General features: G+C 40.4%; 1 protein-coding gene across 1 annotated transcript in view; it reads right to left on the reverse strand.

Moving 5' to 3' along the window:
* Positions 1–14,138, reverse strand: part of Dscam3 (Down syndrome cell adhesion molecule 3) — a 32,586-nt gene extending 18,448 nt beyond the window's left edge. The window contains exons 1-7 of the mRNA XM_017160100.3: positions 14,077–14,138; positions 12,428–12,571; positions 6,571–6,841; positions 5,662–5,881; positions 2,299–2,441; positions 407–568; positions 24–173 (exon numbers count right to left, since the gene is read on the reverse strand). Of these exons, the coding sequence (XP_017015589.2) occupies positions 24–173; positions 407–568; positions 2,299–2,441; positions 5,662–5,881; positions 6,571–6,610 (715 nt within the window). The 5' untranslated portion in view covers positions 6,611–6,841; positions 12,428–12,571; positions 14,077–14,138. The remainder of the gene's footprint in view (positions 1–23; positions 174–406; positions 569–2,298; positions 2,442–5,661; positions 5,882–6,570; positions 6,842–12,427; positions 12,572–14,076) is intronic.
* Positions 14,139–17,385: the final 3,247 nt, after the last annotated feature.

Genomic DNA, 17,385 nt, shown 5'->3' on the forward strand with positions numbered 1-17,385 from the left:
TTATTTAGAAAACCTAAGCTTACCTTTGACCTGCAGCATCACAGCGTCGCTTCGTTGTCGCTCGCCGTTCAGTGTATTCGTCACCAGGCAGCTGAACTTCATCAGACCATCCTCAGATCGCACGGAACGCACATAGAGATCCCCGGAGGCGGCCAGGACCACATAGCGACCCGCTGTACGGAAATCATAAACTCAGGTCACATAGATTGACAATGGGATGGGGAAAATCAGGGCTAGCTGGCCCGGAACCCGCTGCGTATACGCAACGTTCGCCAATAAATGTCATCCGCCCTGTGGCAAAAAACTGCAGTTTCATTGCTGGCGAGCAACAAAAGCGAATCGTGGGCACATAAATTTCAGCTGCCGATAAACTCCCACCCGCCTGTTAAAATGTGGCAACACTCACCGACATCCGACAGATCCGGGAGCAGTATCTCCTCGCCGCGATGCCAACTGGCCACGCGCACATAGGGCCGCACATATTCCGGTATGGCGCACTTAATCAACGCCGAATTTCCCAAATAGACTTCAGTGTTTTCCACGTGCACATGGAATTGACGACGGACCACTAAAAGAGCGAGCGAAAAAAGAAAACGAAGCGGTTACAGTAGTAGCAAAAGAAATCAGAGGACGACTGCCCAGGGAACTACAGTTGCGGCAGTGGAAAAATAACACATATTAGCATGGATTTTTTAAATTATAAGTCATATTTTTCCTCAAAAATTAAGAATTTTATATGAGAATGAAATAATTTTTACAATTATCACAATTTTAATGACTTCAATGAGTTTTTATTAAAATTAATTTTTTTTACATTCTGAACATTTTATTTTCACTTAAAGAGAATGTAAAAAATTCTCAACAATAACTGAGTCACATAAAATTAATATTCCCCCAACTCATTAAAATAAATGTAAGTTCGGAAAAAATTAATTATTGGTGGTTGAAGTCGAATATGGGATGTGTAGCTACCATTTTCACCGCAGTTGTGAATGGCAGGATGGGGGAATAAAGTCAACAAACGCCACTGTCTGCTCGCCGGCGCAAACTGCGCATACAGATGAGCATGAGCGCATAAAACGCTTTGGGGCAGCACAATCCATGGTTGGCAGCCCCGATGGAACTGGATCTGAAGCTGAAACTGGGCCCAATGAACGGGGCTTCCGACAATGCAGAATGGCTGCCGTTTAAATGAATGAAATTGCTTGAAATTACATGCAAAGCGGAAGTTGAAGAGCAGCCAAAATACTCGAAGGAAAGGGGCGCCACTGCGAGTGGAAAGCAGAGTGACACAGATGATACACATGGAAAATGCAAAGTGTAAATATTGAATGAGATTTTAAGCGACTATCATGCAACGTTGGTTTTTTCTGTGGGCCCCTCGGGGCGGTCGGGTGGATTGGGTGGATTGTGTTTGCTTAAGGCCAGGCTGTGCAAATACGACCGACGTGCCCCGTTTTCGAGGTCAAGCATTAACAGGCAGTGCAAACAGCGAGTGCACAAAATAATTAAGTTAATTTCAGAGCTCCGAGAAAGTTGCAGCTGCCGGCCAAGTTTGTCGCATCGATCACTGCTCGGGAGTTGGCAGGAGATTCACAGGATATTAATGTTACATGAAGTGGAATAGAAGGGCTGAATGGAGAGTGGCGCACAGGTGACATCCCAGGGGCTGCCAGAAAGCAGAATCGTAAAGAATGCCAGCACAACGAACGTGAGCAGCTTCAAAATGTTGTCAACATAATGCGGCCCACTATCTCTCTGAACCTCGACAGTGCTGCCCATTTGGCTGTTACATGCAGCCAAATAAGTATTAAAAAACTTGAAATCTATTTAATGATATGGGAGTGTGAAATACACCACTTTCAGCAGTAAACAATTCTGTCTGACCATAAAATAGAAAATATCAGATGCATTTCGTCATTTAAAAAAATAACAAAGATATTTTCTAGGTAACATTTTAAAGTACCACAAGTTTTTTATTAACATTAGTGTGTATTTCTTGGGGTTTTGTTAAACCTATTAGAAATTGGAATAGTTTAATCAGAACTCAGTATCAAATTTATGAACGAAACAAAAATAATAATATTATCATTATAATGCATGATTTGGCTACATTTTTGTAATCCATAGCCGACAGCACTGCTCTCCTCACCTCGAGGCTCCAGTAAGTAATGTTAATGGTGGCAGCGCATTCCGCACTCCTTGCCAATGGGCGACCAGCCACTTGGCGCTCCGCCCGAACCCAAACCCTTCCTAGGATCTATACCATGGCGCCGCACTATAGTACATTACACTCACCTGCCTGCACCTGAACGTTCCGACTGAGGACGGTGCCCGCCTCGTTGCTCGCCCGACATCTGTAGGTGGCCTCGTGCACATCCGTGCGATAATATTGCGCCAAGAACGGTGGAAAGTGCAGGGTGCCGTTGCCTGATATTTTCCTGCAAGTACAAAAGCATCGCCGGCGAACGGCAAAATGCAATATTTTAGTGGGCACATTCTTTCGGGGTTTTCTTCAGCATATTTATTTATTTATTTGCATTTGGGAATGGCGAACGTGGCGCACAAATTTGCTCCACAAAAGCGACAGCAAAGTGGCTACCATTTGCCGGCGTGTATTTTTATAGCAGAAAGTACATGGGTCGCAAAGTGTGGATTTACATAAAAATGCAATAAGCTTAATGCCGGGTGTATGCAAGTTGATCTCAAATGATGTGAAACGGCCTGAGCTCGTGCCGCTCGCAAATGCAATGTGTGAAAAATCCATTCAAATTCAAAAAATATCCTGTTACTATTACTTTGTACTCTATTTTTAAATATGTGCATTTGGTTAAACCAAATTTTACTATTTTAGTAACCTTTCCAATACTAGCAGAAATTACACAGTGCATCCTTGTTGTTCAAATCCCCAATTTCTGTCTGAAATTTCTGGCATTAATCAGTAATTTTGCTTGTGTTTTCTGGTTTGTTTTCAAATCCAAAAGCCAGCTAACATGATTGGCCAAATCAAACTTTAAGCCTCCCGCAGGGCTTTAATGCATTTGATTAGCTCTGTGGCTCTGTATCAGCCCGAAACACGTTAAGCCCCCACTCCCATCACATAAGTCATGGAGGCCGCCGCAGGATCCTCACATTCCCAAACTCCTTCGTACTCCAAATGCAGTTGCAGTCTCAGTACCGCTAATCATCTCAACTGCAGTTGCAGTCGGGGGCTAACAAGCTATGATGACAGCGTTGAGTGCACTTAAAAAAACCACAGATCCGTCTTCAGCCTCGTATTTGTATTATAATGGTACCTATAGGAGTTTTCTTTAACTTCTTAAGGAATATAAAAAAAAGTAATAAAACAGTTCAGGTTTCAATGCATCTTATAGTTTCAGTCATATCAAATCTATATAAAGGTTAGTGGCTATAAATATTAATGTAAAATCCGTGAAAAAAATTATACAAAAAAGTTTTTGAACTTCCAGAATCGATGATAAACTATCATCATTTTTCGCCGTGCATCTGGGAGATGGGATTTTGGCTTGGCTTGTCCTGATGTGGCATACTGAATGCTGATGCCGAGGACAACGAGCCAACATCAACCGAAAAAGGGAAAACTTCATCAAGCGCTGTTTTCAAAAATGTTTAAGTGCCAGCAATTTGTTTACGTCTATTGCGTTTGCATGGAGCGCAGTGAAAAAAGAGCTGGCTGACTCCGTGCTCCGTGTTTCCTGTCCGTTTTCCATTTTCCGGAGTCATCCGTCCTGTCCGTACGTCCGTTTGTCCGTCCGTCGGTGCAGTAGATAAGTACACGTCCTATATACTCGTCACTTGAACTCAGCCATGCTCTTTAGTAGCTTAAAATAAATTTTGTTTCATTTCTATGCACTGCCATCGCAACAGAGTTTTGTCTACATTTTTTTTTCGGGTCCGCCAGACTGACAGTCGTCGACATATATACACTCGCATAGTCGTTCGGAATCCCCGGTTTACGGACGTGAATGGGTATGTGTGCGAGATCACGTATTTGAAATGACATTTCATTTTGCGAAACATAAAAATTCTTTTAGTAAATTTGTTGCCATATGCGAGAGTGAGCGGCGGCGCGGTGAGTTTATACATTTTTATCTCCGTATTTATTTTCGGGTCGTGCCATAGCAATTGCGCTATTTTTACGATTTATCTGCTTTATATGTTTGCTGTTATTTCCCCATGTTTGTTTATTATTTTTTCTCGTTATATAATAATCCGTTTAAGAGCCCGTACAATGGATCAGCGGCAATTTGTTAACAGAGAGCTCTAAGCCAAACAAACAAACAGTTGCATAAATGCAAATACCTGTAGTACCTCGGCGAAGTGCGTTAATTTTTTTCGCTTTTTTTGTTTACTCTCCGACTAATGGATTCCAACAAGATAACCGCAAATTAAGGCCTTGCTTGTGCGGGCAACTAATGTACTCGCTTTGATTAATGCCAAACGCGTGTGTACATTCGCATTCAACTTGTCATCCGGCAAAGACTGCGTTTTTAATATTTTAAATGCTCGCACACATGTCGCCGGCAGACGAAGTAAATAGGAAAAGCCGCAGGACAGATGAACACTTTTGGGAAAACTCTTAGCATTTAGAAGACATTTTCTATGTTCCCTTTTAACAGCCTTTGGTTTTAGGCGTATCTAAGATATACGATCTAAGGTTGTCTGTCTTTATGTCTGTAATATTTTATTATCATTTAATTAGTATGCATTTTAGATCAAATCAGATAATAAATTAAGCCATACCTAATTTTTTGTCCGCATCTGTGTCTATATGAGTATTGCTGTGTCTGCAACTTGGTTGCATTACTTTTGTGTAATTTCTTTGGCCTTTTCAGGCAACAAAACCAAAAGCACGCCTTTTGTCTGCCTCCCCCGCAGTGTTGTTGTTTCTCTAGCCTTTCAAGCATTTTCATTGAAAATGTGGCCACAAGATGGAGAGGGGAAGGTGGGAAGCGGCATGCGTCTGTTAACATTGATTTTCACAGCTTTTCGCGACGTTGTCTTCTGCGCAATGTCAATTAAAACGAAGCAATTCGGAAAATAACTTTAATGCAGCCCGCAAAACTGAAGCCGCAGGAATGTGACTTCCGAAACCGCCGACAGGAAGCCAAACGACACATTCTTACAGCCACAAGCTACCAACAATAACAGGTACACTGGGAAGAAATCATAGGCAGTTATGATTATATAAATATGGCTTTTTTAAAAACACATCTCTAATTTAGATTTCTTTCGTCAATGCTCAGCATATTAACAAAAGTTATGCACCTATCCCAAATAAATATCCTGTGTGTCTATGCTTTTGTAAATCCCTTAACATAAGTATAAAATCTGAAAAGGAAAGGTCTGCATTTTTATAATAAATTATAAAAGTAGTATTTCAATTTGGCGCGCTTAAAAATAATATTGAAGTATCTAAAATCTTAACATTTTATTTTCCGGGAATGTTAATAAATTTTGTTCATGCTTTTCAATAAAATACAAACTTTTGTTCCGTACTAAATGCTTAATCCCTTACTTGTTACCTCAAGTTATTATTTAAATAGCAAGTTAAATGCCACACTTTTCCCCGCAGTGTACGTGGCGTACATCCGCTTATTACTACACAAGTGCATTGTGGCGGAGACCGCAGGAACTTACCTGAGGCCCGGCACCTGGGTGGCCAGGGATCCGTCGCGCAGGACCCAGGACACGAGGGGCGGCGGACTGCCGTGGGCGGTGCAGGTCACCTGGGCGCCCGTGTCGTTGCCGAAGAGCAGCCGGGGAGCGGGCTCCAGCAGGAATGTGGGCACCCGTAAGCCGCTTGTGGCCAAAAGGGGCGTGGCAAGGGCCGCCAGCAGCAACGCTCCCAAAAGTAGCGCTAAAATAGGGGGGAAAATGTGGTGCAACACCATGTGGTGGGTTAATTACCAACATTGTCGCTATATATGTAGCTTGTTTAAAACTTTAATGCCGCCGCAGCTGCCGGCATTCTGCGATGTGTGTGTGCAACTCAAGTGCAACTCATAAACGCGGTTAATTTGGATTCGGCTTCATTCACCAGCCGCCAGCAAGCGCTTGATTCAGATTCAGATTTACATTCAGACTCGCATTTAGGCAGCACTTGACTGCTGAGCCAAGCCACTCGGGAAGCGGCTTAGCTGCTGCAGCCTGCAGCCAACATTTTTGATGTATTTATTTAGTTTCTGCTGGCTGAAGGCTACAGGCTGCCAGTACAATAAAATATAACGTTAACTTTTGGAAAAGAGTTTTTTACTACAACTTCTTTATTAGAAAAATCATTTTTGACTTCTTAATTAGTGAGATTTTTTTATGGGATTTTATTGTTGGTCATTACAGCACAATTTATATTATGTGACAAACAAATGCAAAATAAATATCTTCTTAGACCAATAACCCTATTTAAAATTTAAGTATGGAATTTAAAAAATATAATTTGAAGAATAGTTTAACTTTTCCATTTTCTATTAAATGAATATTTATCGTTACTCAATACGCACTCGAATAAATCTCCCCAAAGATATGAGTTATCTTGGCTTTAAAACTTACCTTTTGACATGACTAGACGAGGAGGCTCTAATAAACTCATTTCGTTGCATGAAAATTCAATGTGTGGCCTTTAGAAAATTAAATTTATATTCGTTTATTTTTGCAGCAGCTTCTTCTTGTATCCGGCTTGTTTGTTTTTCCAATATGAACATATACTGCTCTTTCTGTGTGGCTTTGCTTATGTTTTGGCTTTTGTTTAAGCCCCTTGCTGCTGTTATTATTTCAGTTTCTATTTGAGAATTTTCAGTCGTTTCTGATGTTGTTCAGCCACCTGAAATGCAGAGAAGACGAAAGCCAACAGTTTAATTTACATATGCATTATGAAAATGTTTTCCTCTCTATTGTTTGGCTTCCGAAAATGTAAAAGTTTGCATTTTTAAAGCAAAATAAGTTAGTTCACCAATTATACATACATATATTGCATGGACTACCAAATTGGGATAAGTCAAATTAAAATAAATACGCTCAAAAGGATTGCTTTATGTTTAATTTCGTTATGTATGTGGTTTAAGCTTTGAGGGATTTGCGTTTTGATTTGCTGATATCAACAAAGAAATAAAATATTTATTCCTATGAATGGGACATTCAAAACGAAAATCTACAATTAATTTTGCTGTTAATAACAACCGAAAATGAATGTTTCAATTTAAGACTTTAAAGATTTAAATCCTAAACCGATTTTTCATGTCAAGTTCAAATCATTTTCGTTGTAAAGGTTATGGGACTTTCAGCGTTTTCCACTCGGAGCCGAGTACACAATCCAAAGGACAATTACAACAATTCGAAATACAGAATACACAGAGTGCTATATAAATATGCCGAAACTCGACAACACATGACGACAGAGGCGAGAAATCAACATCAGTACTTTGAATAGGAGGCCCCCAATTCTCGTATTATATTTACCCCCAACAGAAACAACCTTCGCATACGGAGAACACACATCCCGAACACACAGAAACCGAGAGAAATCCTGCGTTTGCATTGCTGTAGAGCTCTTGGCAAACACATTTAACGAGTATTTATGAGCGAGCATACGAAATGAATGACTTTTGCCATCATTAAATTTTATTCGGAATGGCCCGGGCCAAGTTTTCCCCTCGCACGGGCTGCCGACTACAATGAAGAAGACATAAACATGTTTTGAGGTCGAGGAGCAGGGGTTCAACAGCCGAGCGAAAAACGCCGAGCAGAATCCTTTGCCGCCCATCTCGATTTTCTCGTTTCCTTAGCCAGTCGGGCACTTAGCTTAGCGACTAAATAAACATCATCATGACACCCATTACACACAATCGACAGGCATTGGATCGTACAGAGAAAAATTTTTGAGAAATTAAAGGGACTTCTTAAATGCTTTGCTCTGTAAATGTAGTTCTTAATTTTATTGTATAAGTTGGTTTCCTTCATAAATGTATTGTCTAGACATTTCTCACATTTAAAATTAGAATGATCAACAAAATAACCAGAAATTTTTAATATCGAAGGAATACATGTAATAATACAAATGGTTATCGAAGTGTACTTTTAAAATCCTTTTACAAAATCTTCTTGTTTTTGATATAGCCCAAAAACTTGATGATAGGTCTTAATTTTCTCTGTATTTTCGGGGCTGGAGTGTGCTGAGGACTTTCAAGGGAGCGGGAAAGTAGGCGGTGAGGGTCACACTGAAGAGTTCTTTTAATGTTTGCAACTTGACACCTTTTCAGCCGACACATATGGGCGGAGGCAGCTCTGTTTGCATTTAATTGAGAATTTAAAATGATTTGTTTATTCTGGGAGCGTCTTTTGTTGAGCGATTTGCCACGAGCAATTCGTTTCTTTGCTCAGCACTTGGACGGCATCGTCCTTAGAATCCTTGCGAGCACACACAGACCCGCGCCGACGAATAAGGGCTGCGTGTGGGTGTTAGCTCTTTCATTTTTAATGAGTTTTTATTTTCCACGCCTTTGTCCCGTCCAACTGTCTGACTTCGGGATCCCTTTGCCGCCGGAGGTGGGCCAGCTTCAGCTGACAGGATACCAGCCGCATCCTGCCAACTGCGCCCCTCGTCCTGTGCTCTCGCAAAGCGATTACTTTGGCTTGTGTGTCGGGTGTCATAACTGCTAACTGTCAGCAAATTTGACACTAAATATGTGGACGCCGCTTTAGTTGTGTCACTCTGGATTATATAAGCTTTTTGTAACTGAGTTCTGCCCTTGTTTATTTATATATGTGTTATGTGTGGCGTTGATTATAACTGCTACAACTGTTTATTTGCGTTGGTAATCCAGTTGGGGAATTTAGCGGTTACTTCTCCACCCGCTGGTTGCTAGCAACCATTATCTAATTGACAATGAATAAAAGAACTATTAAAGTTAAATAGTGTTTCTACGTCAGGCATTATGTTTCGACTGTATGTAGTTTCCACAAAATTGCATTACAGTATCAAAATTATTTTGTTGTAAACTTGAATAAATAAAATAAAAATATTGTTCTCAAAATATGAGAAACAAATTCTTAAATTACGTATCACCCCATTTTTAAGAATATATAGTTATACGCATTTACATTCATAGTCTTTGTAAAAGATTTATACTGAACTAAATCGTTATAATAAATTCCGAAAGCTGCTGAGATGTTCCTCTACTCCCCCCAATTATGTAATAAAACGCTACTGATTCTTCCACTGAACTTATCCATTAGGTACATTAGGATCATCTCCGCCAACGTGGAAACAATTCGTAGCAGGCAATCAATCTTGCACAATGAAATCCCCGAAAACGGGCTACTTCCCTCTGCTGCAGGCCAACCAATGCAACGGATACTCCTTGGGAGTCCTTTGCTCAGCATGCACCTTGAGCTCACGAGTGGATGTTTTCATTTTTTATTTCTCACCTCTTTCCCCACTCCAGGATTTGTGTGGCGTGAAAGGCTTTAAGTGCGGAACGCCACAACAAACAGCAAAAGCAATAGCGGAGGCAACAATTCAAAGGCAACATGGTCATGCCTTCATGTGTTGCCGAGGCAGTCGAGCGAAAATCACCCCTGATCCCAAAAGCACTGAGGGAAAAATGCTATCCTATTTAATAAATATAAGTTGAATTGCATATTTAAAATGCGTTCTAGGCTCAGATATTTTTATCAATATTAAGTGATTTGAAGACATTTTTTATGATCATCAGAGTTTTAAAAGGTTCTAAGGTTTGCAAAAATATAAAGTACCTAAAAATTAAGGATTATGTATTTAACCTTCGGTTACAGTTTAAAGAAGCTCTTATTAATTTTTTACACAAGTGGAGTCTAGTTTTTTTCAGTGACCCCCTCGTGTCCTGGCTGGATGGTGGGTAGTGGGTCCTGATGGTGGTGCAGGCGTTAAGCAATATAATTTTTCTTGCTTTGAGACGGAGCTGTTGAATCGTTTTAATGCTCGTCACCTGCAATGTTTGTTTTCTTATTGTTCTTGCATGCAAAAGGTGTTGCATATACGTCGTACGAGTACGAGTACAAGTATAGTACATATTCGCAGCACTTTGGGGCGGATGTGTTTGCGTTTAGCGCTGGTTGACAGCTTGGCAATTTATATGCCCGACTTCCTGTCAGCCGGGAGTTTAAAGGTGACTTAAAGCCGGGCCCGCTCCTCGCAGCCCCAGCAATTTCCTGTTGGCAGCACCCACTTCTGGATCCCTTCGCTCGGGCCTAATGCGAAATGCCCGGAACAATGGATCCATTTGCACTCGCCGAGACTGAAGTGCAACTCTTTGGTTATAGCCAACAAAGGCTCTTGGCCGCAAGTCAAAGAGCATCCGTCGCGGACTACGTACAAGTAAATGGCCAGAGCTATAGCTACTGTGCGAAACAAAACGGACACTGGAACAATGTATCTACTCCCGACCTGGGCTATAGTTCAGGATGAACCGAACTGAAATGAGGCTAAGACTACACATGAAAAAAAGAAATATGAATGAAGAAAAATTAACTTCACTGAGTATTTTTGCATTTTTAGAAAGAAATATTTGAAATCATAATTTTATTAAATAGATAAATATTATTTCTAATTTATCTTATTTTCATAAGGTTTTCTAAGGACCCTCTGGTTTTCCAGGGATTTCAAATCATATTTACAACAAAGTTTTGTTGCATACTTTTTGAATACCATTTTTTTTTCATTTTATCCTTCAGCTGTGGATCCACGCATGGTAATATTATTACTTAAAATCGACGAGGTATAAACGCAATTACATTTTATTTTCAGTAAAAGATTTCTTTCACTGCACTGAGGAATGGCTGTCGAGGATGGGCCACCGGAAATGCAAAGGCGACGAGCCACCTAATAACATTTCGCCCTGCCCGACCCATTCATATCGCCCAGGACCCCGTCCGCGTCCCCGATATCGCGTGTCCCTACAAATGTTTGGCCACCTTTTATATAACATCAATTCGGGCACAACAGCGGTTGTCTAGAAGGGCAACAAGAAAAATGAGGCACGGCAACAAAATGTAATGGGCGCGCATATTTTTTCTGCCATGGCAACTTTCTATTGTTCGTCGCCTGCCGTTGCAACCGTCCCTTCGGGATCCGGATTCTACAGATACGTACATATATATATCTGCGAGGGTTCCACAGCCAACTGTTCAGCGATGCTGCATTGTCACATTGACAAACCCCCGAGCTTGCTGGGCTGCCGCTCTATCTTTGTTCTTGGCCCTCTGGCGTTTTCGAGTGCCTTTGTTTAGTCGCTGTTGTTGCACCGTGGAAAATTAAGGACCTCGTTTAAACTTTTTTGAAATTAATTGGATGATAAGATTAAAATTTGGATATACTATTGACCCTTTGAAAATTAATGGAATATCTTTAAAACTCAAATATATTACGCATTCTTTTTTAAATGGTCCCAAAATATATTCTTTTTCTTAAAGAATTTTCTTCTGTGTACTGCCTCTGCTGTCGTGCAGCGAGGGGTTCTTGTTGTTATTATGAATAAAGTTGACTTGAGTGTATTGCGAGGACGTTGGCCATGGCGGTGACATCGCTGGCTGGTCCAACAAATAAATTTAATTGGTACAACCGCTGGCAGCGAACTCTGCTCGCAACTCTTTAAAATTTTCCGCTTGATAGCTGCTGGAGGTGTCAAATGGGGAAGTAATTTAGCGTGAATGTGGAAGACATAAAAACGTAATGAGACCGCTAAATGCAGCTGTAATGACAGCGACGATTATGTCTTCTAGGAAGTTCAGTGGACTGGATAAAAGCGAAAATCTTAAAGGCAACATTAGGTATTTGCAGCCATTAAATAAAAAGTTAGCTATTACAGAAAAACGAGAGGAGAAGAGAAATTTGCAACTGCAAAATATGAAGAAATGTGGAAAACCAAACTGGGTATCAAACAGAATAGCAGAATGCAGTGGCACTCAGGAAAATGGAGAAAAGGTGGGTTTTTTTTGTGAAACTCCGATGAAACCGATTCGAATAGAATTTCCAATAAAATGTAAATTTTTCCCTTGACCACATTCCTATTCCTTTGTGCGCTCGGTATCTCGGATAACTCTTCAAGATTGGCTCCACAGTCGCAGCCGCTGCATACAAATATTTTCCGAGATTAAAATTTAATGGACACCCCACCAAAGCCAGCCAAAGCCCCCCGCTGGCCAGTCGAACTGAAATTGGCAGCCTTGTGCAACATTTCCAGCTTAACTCCGGGCAATGCATAATTCAACAGCTTGCGGATCCCAGGAGCACAAACCAAAAAAGCCAAAAATGTGAGAGAAGGCAAAACCAAAAAAGCAAACCAATTTTTGGTGGCCAAGCGATGGCAACTCAATTTGCTTAGACTAAGCAACAAACAAGCGCCGAAAACTGCGAATCATTCAGTGAAATTACCTCGTTATCTTGCAGTTCCGAAGTCCTTCCTCCTGGCTGCAGGATGCCTCGCTTATGTGGAGTCGTCTGGCATGGGATTGTGATTTTATTATTTTTGGCAGCTTGCCCGGAACACTAACACATATGTCTGGCAGCTTACATATGCTAGATGGTGGAAAAAAAATCATGGCATATTTTGCGGTTGCATTCAACAATTGCCAAAAGGTGGTTCGCAAAAAATAGGGAAAGAAAGGATAGGCGTTGGAGAAAAGAGAACGAATCGCGGTCATAAATTATACGCAGTGCATAGACGGTACATTTTTATGGACTTGCGATTCCGAATTCCCTTCTCCCATTTTCTCTTCCATTTTTTGGTATTTTTCCGCCCTTCCTTTGGCCATTGTTGCCGCACTTTTATCACACTTTGATAATCGCACGGCACATGCTTCACGGCACGTCATCGCTGACAGCACGGTGGCCATTCGATTCAATTTGCCGCTCCATAAATTCCCGCAAAAAGTCACCGCTACATTTGCATTTTTCCCAAACGAAAATTCTCGCCGGTGTTTTTTTCCCGGTCTTTCCTTTGGCTCTCCTTTATCGGCGGGTTCACTTGGCCAGCAACCTTTTTCACACTTTTCCATTAGCCAACATTCGGCCTGCTTAGCGCACAAATTATTTCACCTTTTATTCAATTTACTTTATCCACTTGCCAGGGGTCCGCTTTTATGTTTGTATGTATGCACCAGCAGCTTCCGTTTCCGGTTCCGTTAGGATGTTTGGATTTTAGGATGTTGGGACCCCGTGTGCACACAAAGCGTAAGCGTTTCAGGCGGCGGCCCAGCGAAAATCCACTTTTGTTACATTTTTTATGAACACATTCGGGCGGACAAATAACCCGTGAAGTCAGTAAAATCCACGATAAAACCAAACACCACTCACACGCCAGCACACACGCACACATAGGGGCGAGCAAACAAAATGTCAGCTCCAAAATTGCGCTGCATAGTTTTAGGCAGCGGCACACATACACATTAAAGTTTCACAGACGCCGAAACATTGATGGATGCACTGAGAGAATGTTTCAGGTCTTAATTTAACTATTTGTTTCACTGATAAAAATGATGTCTAAAAAGAAAAAATCAAAGCTAAATGTATTTTACTTTAATATGCACACCATTTTTTCATTTTAAAAAGTACATAATTTAAGGACAAAAGAGTAAAATATTCCTTTTAAACTCAAAATTTGTTATTACTTTTTTTGAAAAACAAAAAAAAATCTTTTTTTTTTAATGCTGGTTTATCTGATTTAATTTTAAATTTAAGTTTTGGAAAGCTGTGAAAAATAGACAACTTTTTTATTATAGTTCATAATTGAATATTTATTTAATATAAACTTTGAAATCGGCTTTAAAATTTAAATCTTTATCTTTTTCCTCTGTATTTATCCCTTTATGCCCGCACACACTCGCCCACACACTCTTGCACTGGCCACTATCACCGTTGGCACTACAGTCATTCCCCGAGGCAGCATCCATTAATGCTTTTTCCATTAAATCCCCAAATAGTGCCTAGCACACACGCACACTCGACGGATAGTTTATACTTGAGTGAGTGAGTGTGTGTGTGTGTGTTTGTGGACCGATGCTTAACTAATACTAAAACACTACCGCTGGCAACTATTTGCGAAATCCCGATTTCGTCCGCTTGACACGTCCAAACAGTTCGAAACGCCGGCAATGACTGAATCCTGAAATCGTCCTCCGCTGCCGACGTCGCTGCTGCGTCGCAGCGCTGCCCTCGTCCTGTCGCTTTGGCTTATCTCTGTCAGCGTAATCGTTTCCCCCCACACACACTCACACGTACCGGCCCACTTTATAGCCAGACCTCCCATCAGCCCAACCACCCACCGCCTCCCACTTTTGGGGCCGTTACTGCAACTGTTGCCACTCGTGGCCCACAATCGAACGACGCCGACTGCGACGCCGGCTGAGCAGTCAACGCTGCGCCAGCGTCAGCGCATCCTTCGACATTTCTCTTCTCTCTCAGGACCTCCACGCTCTTTACTATCTGTCTGGCTTTAACCTTTGGGGAAATGAAAAGAGAAAAATAAAATGGTGAAACCAAAAGAGAAATAAAAGAGAGCGAGGGGGTAGTGGGTGGCGTTCACTTGTTGTTGCTCTGCGGTTGTTGACATTCCTGTGAATGACTGCAACAAGGATAACTATATCTTTAATTTAGGGACATGTTTAATATTCATGAAAAGACCATTTGAAAAAAAGGAAAAGTAAAAAAATGTATTATTTAAAACTCAAAAGTATTTTGCTTACTTAGACACATTTTTGTATAACCAATTTTAATAATTTGATCAAGGTAATCAATGCAATAAAATAGAATTTTAGCTTAATTAAAGAAAACTGTGAAAAACATACAAAAATTTAAAAGAATAAATACAGAAAATATTTTTACATTTAAAACGTAAAATAATTTCAATACACTGTAAAATAATTCATAAGTTTTCAAGGCATTAATTTTTAAACAGTATACTGTGAGTTAATAAACATTTAGAGCATCGTAAATATTTAACAGAAAATATATGTATCCAATTTTTGACAGCGGTGAATACAAAGCAAAAATTGATTTAGCACTCTCTAGCCTGGAAATTGTGAGAGAATAAAATAAACACAACATCTAACTCGTATATCATGCATCAGCTTTCTATTTTTACTTATTTCGCTGCCTTCCTATTCAATGTTAAATCCGCTTTTACTGCATTCCGACTGCATTGGGTACTTCATCACCTCTGCGGCGACATGTGACATCATAAATCACGCCGACTGTCCGCTGCACGAATGCCACTTTGGCGCCAAAAGTTATGCTACATAAAGCATGATACACATGCCAACAAAAACCCCCCGCACCACCCAGCCACCCAAAAAAACCACCACAACGTCACATTTTCTTTTTTTTTATTTTACTACGCGACTTTTAGCGTAAACTGTCATTCAGTTTTGCACTCACACATTCTGTTGTTGTTTATTTATTTGTTTACCCTTCATTTTTCCCACCCAAACACTCGCAAAATATTGGCAAGCACGTGTTGCTTTCCTGCGAACTTCTCTGCTGTCAACAAAATCGATGCGCATGCGCGCTCTTTCGACGTCAGTGGCGACAGAGAAATTCCACTGACGGCGTTTAAAAAGTTTTCAAAAAATACTTGACCTAGGGCAAACGGAAAGCGAACGAACCAACTCGCATTGGATGCCACTGATGCCACTTATTTAGACACAAATTCGTGCGAGTGAGAGGCTCTCGAGGGTTACGGCTGTCAAAGCGCATTATGATTTTCATATATCATGCCGAATGTGGAGGGCTATTCCGCTTTTCCCGCTACATCATAATAGCCGAAAGGTGAGAGCCATTATGATGTGCTTGCCTCAAAACTCGGCGAAAATGATGAATTAACTTGATTTTCGTCATTGGCGCAGGCCAAAGGGAGAAATAATGGAGTGCGTGGTCTTAAAAATTTTTAAGTCATAAGTTTTCTTGTGAATGCCTTATTAAATTTAGAATATTGAATACAGAATATTTCCTCGTTGTCTTAACATTATGAAAAAAACGAGTTAAACTTTTTAATATACCATACAGCAACTAAAATGAAAGGCATAAATTCTGATAACAAGAGACATTTTTGTCATCATCAATTAATTTTTGAATATAAATTAAGATTGATATTCAAATGCCAAATAGTCCCAAAAACACTTTATTTTTTCCCAGTACACACATCGGCCGATAAATCATCGCCGTGCGCCAAATGAAGTTGCATAACTCGATTGCCAGGCAAACATATTTGCCTTGTCATTAATATTTCTGCCAAGTACTTGTGTAAAACCATGTTTCTCACATGCTTTACTGCTTAGCAGGGATATTAAGTATACGCCCCAGTGCCGTGTGAGGAAAATGCTTTGTAATTAAATTTAAAAGCATTTCATGCAACAGAGCTTAAGTGAATTATTAGCTGACACCCATAAACAAGAGTCAGGACACCAGTTTGCTTATCCCAAAACGAATGTGTTTGTGTGTGTGCAGGCTTAAACAAATGACTTTGGCCATTTATGAGCCGCTCTCAGATAAATGGCGAAATTGTTATAATTTGGCGGCGCAGCACATTGGCACACAGCCCCAAGGATCCGGACGCACAATAGAGCTATCGTAGCTGTTTTTGCCGCATTCCTGTTGCTTTTTGCCAAGTCCTAATATAATGTTATGTGGCTTGGTGTGCTGCTTTTTGCGCCTTTACGGTTCGGAAATTGTTTGGTGCGAACTCGGGTCTTAGCAAATGGCATAATTTACATAGTCCGCTTATCTCGGCATTTAATTTTAGATTTACGAGCTTAACGGCCCCTTTGCATAGAGGTCTTGTTGCGTTTGAATGAGTAGAACTCAAGTTGGCATACGGGAGTTTTATGGTTGGCAAACGATTTATTTATCATCCGGTGGCAGAAGGTCTTAAAAATGGGTTACGCATAAAATTTAGCTTATACGCAATTTGTAGTAAAATCGTTGTAATAGAAAGCAAGTCAAAAACTTAAATATTTAAATGGAAGCCCAGCTTTGTAAAGAATGTAAATCAAAAGTTTAACTTAAACTTTTAGGAATACAACTAATCATTTTTAACTCATAAAGAAACCATTTAAATAATCTCGTAAATAAATTTTGAAATATCTTTGATATTAAGTCTTAAATTGGCTCTATATTCAATTTGAATATTCCATTACTCTTTTGATCCGCCCACAACTTTTGTTTTGATTCTGTGGCTCCTCACACCGAAAGTTACGGCGCCTATAAAATAATTACCTTTTAGACCCCGAAATAGTTGCCACCACTTTCGATTTTCAAAAGTTTCCAAACTCATTTCGAGTTGATCAACCTTTCACGCCACTCACTTCGCCCCTGTGAGCTGTCATAATTTGCGCTTA

Source organism: Drosophila takahashii, chromosome 3R (genome assembly GCF_030179915.1).
Source record: "Drosophila takahashii strain IR98-3 E-12201 chromosome 3R, DtakHiC1v2, whole genome shotgun sequence".
In the NCBI taxonomy this organism is placed as follows: Eukaryota; Metazoa; Arthropoda; class Insecta; order Diptera; family Drosophilidae; genus Drosophila; species Drosophila takahashii.